The 6,000-nt window shown below is 35.2% G+C and overlaps 1 protein-coding gene and 1 pseudogene across 1 annotated transcript; one reads left to right on the top strand and one right to left on the bottom strand.

Moving 5' to 3' along the window:
• The first annotated feature begins 2,235 nt into the window (after window positions 1-2,235).
• On the top strand, window positions 2,236-3,251 carry LOC114422943 (annotated as a pseudogene).
• An 851-nt stretch (window positions 3,252-4,102) lies between these two features.
• On the bottom strand, window positions 4,103-5,727 carry LOC114424265 (glycosyltransferase BC10-like). Its single transcript, XM_028391103.1, has 2 exons — window positions 5,479-5,727; window positions 4,103-4,813 (listed from the first exon to the last, which is right to left on the bottom strand). Exons 1-2 carry the CDS (start codon window positions 5,725-5,727, stop codon window positions 4,166-4,168), a joined length of 897 nt encoding a protein of 298 aa, XP_028246904.1. The 3' UTR covers window positions 4,103-4,165.
• Between the last annotated feature and the right edge of the window lie 273 nt (window positions 5,728-6,000).

The raw sequence follows: 6,000 nt of genomic DNA, 5'->3' as shown, positions 1-6,000 counted from the left end.
CTATCTTCTCTCCCAAATCTCTTTGCAAGGATAAAATAGTTAAATTGCATTAAGAATAAAAATGTATAACAAGCTAAATAAAATCAGCCTATCTGTAGTGATGAAGTTATTTAGATATTCTTTCCCAGTTTTATTAGAAAATAATGTTTCTCAATGCTACCCCTAAAACTTACCATGCAAATGGGCGATCAAGCCATAAACAATAAAATGAAGCACAAGAAAGGATAATCCAAGAGTAATATTCATAATAAATAGGAAGAAAAATTACATAAAGAGCAGTTGACTGCTAAGTTTCCAACAAAAGAGGGTTTAGTCTCTCATTGTCATAGGAGACCTTACAATTGCAAGAGGGGAATATTTAGCAAATGGGGAATTGAGAAAGAGAATGGAGGGAAGGAATGACTTCTAATGCTTGTTTCTTTTTCTTCTAGCATTTGCCTTCTATAAGGAATTGTATTCTCTTGAATTTTCTATGTGTTTTTTTCTTCTTTTCTCTCCTTCTTTTATACGTGCAGATCAGCTTATTTTTCATGCCACCTTCGCGCTGAGCGCGCTTTGTGATTATGGCGGTAATCCTCGCGGTTAGTGTGTGATTCGTGCTATGCACGCCTCTTTCCTGAATTAATTTTTTTTCCTGAATTAACCTTCACTTTCCTAAATTATCTTCCTGACGCTAAGCGTGCCTTGCCTGCTGAGCTTGTGCATCGCGCTGAGCGCCTGGGATGTGCTAAGTCTGCCTCTTCAGATTTCTAATTTGCTCTTTTGGGACTTTACTCAATAAGCATAATAAATTCATTAGCTTTTAATATTTTCTGCACAAAAACTTAAATGATGTTACCAATTATTTGCACAAAAAGAAAGAAATAGGAAAGAAAAGTTACCAATTATTTGCACAAAAAGAAAGAAATAGGAAAGAAAAGTTACCAATTCTTATATAATTTAATCCCAAAATATACTTATAAATAACAATTATGAATTAGATGAACCTAATCAAGTCTCAACCCTTCCTTTTGAGTAGTCACTATATATTAGTGGAAGTTAGTTAGTTAGTTACTTTATTTTGTAAAAAACAGATTCAACCACTTGTTGTGCAAATTTTAGGATCAAACTCTTGTCTCTCTTTTTCTCTCAAGTGTTCTTCATTCTTCTTTCTCTTTTCACTTCTATTCCTTTCTCTTGCACAAAATTCATGGCTTTTCCATTGGTGATGATCATTGAAGGCTAAACACTTAATCAATCCAAAGATCCACTCCAAGCAAGGTTGACTTTGAGTTCAGGTGTGATATTTCTAATCTTTGTGAATGTTCATCTTTTTCTTCAATCCTATTTTTGATTTTCATGATTATGATTATGCTTAAGATTGAAAATGGATTAGGTTATGGACTCATTTCCTAATTTTGAAATTTAATCACAGATTGTTTGGATGATTTTCCAACCTAATTTGCAATCTCAAACAATTTAGGGAGATTCGATTGAATTATCTCTAATGCATTTGACTGAACTTTCATACTTTGAACATCATTCGTAGTAATTGTGATAATTCGATTTACATTGGTTTGATGAATTGAATTAATACTATTAAACTTGATTCGTATTCTTCTTTTTCTTCTTCTTCTTCTTCCTTCGCCATAATGAGCCAATTAAATATTAACACGTGTCAATATTTAATTGGCTCATGGGTCAGTATTAACACGTGTCAATATTTAATTGGCTCATAGGTCAGCTTACCAACACAATGAGTGCACATGTAGGCTTGGAATTGACCGAGCATGCCTCCCTCATACCTTCGCATAGCGAAGAGCCTCTAGGCAATGGGGTACGAAGTTTTTTTTTTTTTTATAAAATATGAAGACAAAAAACAGACAAAAAATTTCAGTGACGAAAACTGAACATTTTCATATTTTCGGGGACGAAAATCATATTTTCACCTAAAAATTAAATGGGCTGCAGCTATCATCCGCAACGGGTTCGCTATAGGAGAGGGGAATCTGTGAATTTGGTTTGATAAGTGGAGACCGAATGGACCTCTCGACCAGCTTCTTGACTATGGCTAATTAGTCATAACTCTCTTTCCACTAACGTTTTACGTTATTATAGACATCTGTCTATTGATTCTTCTTGTAATAGGTGCGGAGCTGCTCAGGAAACAATCTTTCACACCTTAAGAGATTGTATCAAGGCTAGAATCATCTAGAACACTATTCAATTCTCTTTACAGGATGATGATCTCAATCAATTCCATATGTGGTCGCACTTCTTAGCGCACTGTTGCTTCTATATTATGGCTTCATAAAGACCAATGCTACTTTGATTATCACCATCAACTGTATTGGATGTGTTATAGAAGTTTCATACCTATCAATGTGCATTATATATGCTCCCAGGAAACAGAAGGTGAAACCAACACGATGATCTTTCCTTCTCAACTCTTTTCCATTTTGCTCTAGAAAACGATATTTAAAGTAACTGCACAAATTTGTTCGATTTGAAACTAGCTTTATAGCTGTTAAGAGAGTTGTAAACTGTAACTTGGTAAGCTTATTACCTTATAAATGTTTGATGGATATTTCAGATATCCACTTTGGTAATGATACTCATTGCCGACATTGGAGGTTTGGCCTTAACCATGTTAATCATCATCACCTTTGCTGTGAAGGCCATCAACCGTGTTCATGCTGTTGGATGGATTTGCGCCATTTCTAGCATCGCAGTGTTCGCTGCTCCCTTAAGCAAAATGGTACATTGTATATTCAATTATTCACATAACATAGATCTTGCATAGATTGAAATGCAATCTGAAAATATGTAAAATCTGTACATTAATTGCAGAGGAGGGTCATAAAAACCAGTAGTGTAGAGTTCATGCCATTTTCACTGTCCTTGTTTCTTACCCTCTGCCCCATCATGTGGTTTTTCTATGGGTTCTTCGACAAGGATGACTTCATTATGGCGAGGAATAACATTTCTATATATATTTCTCATTCTACTAATTTACTCTTGAAAGCAAACTGATTAGTCTTTTGTTTTGTGGCATTATCAGATTCCAAATGTGCTAGGATTTCTGTTTGGCATCTCTCAAATGATCTTATACATGATATACAAGAATGCTAAGAAGAATGGAGAAACCAATTGTACAGAGCCAGCAAGAAAGGGAGGGCACAGTGAACTCCAAACAGCACAGCTGCAATGGCAACAAATTCGATTTCCCATCAGTGGTGGAAATGAAAGAGAATCAACTCAATCAAGTTTGATGTTATGTTGATAAGTATCTAAGTTCTAGCGTTTGATGGAGGACTATATATAGGCTTAGGATGAATGCTGAATAACTAATGTCTCCTGTCTAATTATACTATTCTAACAACAACTGTTGCCACTTGGCATGCATTGACTTTGTAGTAACTAATGTCTCCTGTCTAATCAACTAATGATATGGTTCTGATTAAAATCCCAAAGTTCTTGATGTTTAAAGCAACACTAAAGGCTCAATTGACAATAGTTGTTTGGTGGTATATGGTTTTTTTTTTCAGTTTTCTTTATCGTTGAAATGTTACTTTGTTAGTTTTTGTTAATAAAGAGATTCGAACCCACGATCTTTTCCTTCTTCCTTCACCACCCTCCCAACCTGATAACCCTCTATATGACTTGATTTAGTACAATACTTTTAACTATATAACATTTTTTTCAGCTATGATTTAATGGCCTGGATTGTGTGGGTGTTAATTAAGATTTTCGTTAAATTAGTTATTATGGTTGACATAAACAACATATTAGCCGTTTTATTAATCATAATCAAAACAGACTAGTGAAGAGGAATATAAATTTGATAATAATGGCAAAAAAGATTCTTAAAGTATATGTAATATATTCTTGATGGGTCAGGTCTATTCATTGTAAATCAATGAGGGCATAACAGTCCTAATGTAGATTCCCGACAGATTTGGTTCATGAAATTATGAAAGTAAGTTATTGGTTACAAACTTCCAGTTTCCACCTTTGACCCGATGTTGAGTATTCCAAGACTCTTATATTATAAAGTAGGATTATACATTGATGAACCACAATAATTGTTCATACGAAAAGAAAATACAAAATAACTGCTAGATAACTTTTTCTCTCTTATGGGAGCTTAATGAATTTCTAACAACACAAACCCTTTAAGATCTAATTAAGTATCAATACCAAGCAACAATGGAGACAATAGCAATAATAGAGGCTTTAATGCACTTGGATGAAACTTTCTTGCAAAAAGGAAGCACATGTTGCTGATATTGCCTACATAAACACATGTTGATCCAAACCGCATGTGGTTCAAAAACGCTTCTGTAATATCATTCGGCCCAAATGTTCGAGGATGAGGGCCACCCCTTGACCAATCCACCCACGTGATGCTACTATTGGAGCTTAATTGAGGGTACATCATATGCACAAAAGTTGGTATAAAATGCTCTTCTGCAAAGCATGGTGAAGTGCAATAGTGTTGAACTATAGGGTAGTATTTGGTGTCAGATACAATGTGAATGGCAAGCTCACGATGCACCTCAAACCATTGAGACCCTTTTCTCCAATCGGTTATGTTAATTATAGGCCACATTTTTGGGCAGTATCTTCCTCTGGCATTGTATCCTGGGTCATCATTAGAGTCTAAGAAGCTCATGGTTGAGTTCATGAGATAGTCATATATGGTTCTGAAGCCAAATAACGGAATGCAGGATTCTGAAAGCAGAACAAAACGTTGATTGGATAAGTCCATCAGTGCATTTGCTAGAAGACGTTTTCCGGCATCCATCAATGATGGTGCACCCCAGACCACTAGCTGCCGTTGACAGGAAACATTGATTCATTCATAATCATTTAATTTCATCCATTGACAATGTTTATGCATAAGCACAATGTCCACAAGCACAAACTATCAAATCTCATGATGCATTGAAGTAATAATAAAGTCTGCTTGTGCTAAAGTTATTTTAATATTAGCTCAAGGTTTTAATCAATAGTTAATTCCAATCTAAAAAAGTTTAACCTATCATCCCACAATTAAAAATCATAATTTTTAAAATATTTACATTTACAAGTCAACTAACTTAGTGGAACTCTCCCCCATCTTTTGTTAGTCACGAGCTCGTTGGGTATAGGCAAAGACTTCCCTTTTCAGCTTCTCGCCTTGGGTATGGTCTGGTCCTTCCAAGTGTTTTGTATTCCTTTTTTTTTCAAATCTATATATTTTTAGATGGATCTGTTTGTAGTTGCAGAGATTGAGGTGAAAACATAGTTAGGATGTCAATCACTTTTTCCCTTAGAGTCATTTCTTTTGCTTAAAAAAACTTTTTTTTTATATGAAAGGAAAACATGTAAAATTTTATACTATCTGTGCACAACTTTACTTAATTGCGACTATAGGCACTTTATTCATGTTGCATGAATTACACCGTGCTTATGATGGGTTTGAAGAGAAATGAATATAAGCAATGGCAAGCTAACCTCGCTAGGAATATTTCTTCCATAGAATACTGAATCTTCAGGCATGGTTTCACTGAAACAAGGATGTTGGTGCAGGTAAATGGAGTAAAATCCATCATGGCCTTTGAAGAATTTCTCCCACAAGGGTGCCAGGGGTAGTGGACCTCTTGCCAAGAACATGAAGGCCACTTTTGGAACGGTTTGCTCGGTAAAATCTTGAGTACCTGAAATCATGGATGATGCTTTGAGGAACAACTCTTGGTAGGTCATGTTGTGCATGAGAGATGTTTTTAATTCAATACTAGGAGAGTTGAACATTGTGTTCTGCGATGAAGAAAATGATTTCAATGATGGTGGTGCAGTCACAGATAATAGTCTTGATGATGATAATGGTGATGGAAGAATTGTTGTGATTGGGGTAATCACAGGATACAGAAAGGCCTGTAAACTGAAAGATAGGTTAAGGCATAAGACTGCAGCAATTCCTAGTGATACACCAAATATAAAGAAGACCAAGTTATACCCTTTGTTTATGTTCCTATA

Source organism: Glycine soja, chromosome 8, assembly GCF_004193775.1.
Source record: "Glycine soja cultivar W05 chromosome 8, ASM419377v2, whole genome shotgun sequence".
Taxonomy (NCBI): domain Eukaryota; kingdom Viridiplantae; phylum Streptophyta; class Magnoliopsida; order Fabales; family Fabaceae; genus Glycine; species Glycine soja.
This window is presented reverse-complemented; position numbering and strand designations above follow the sequence as displayed.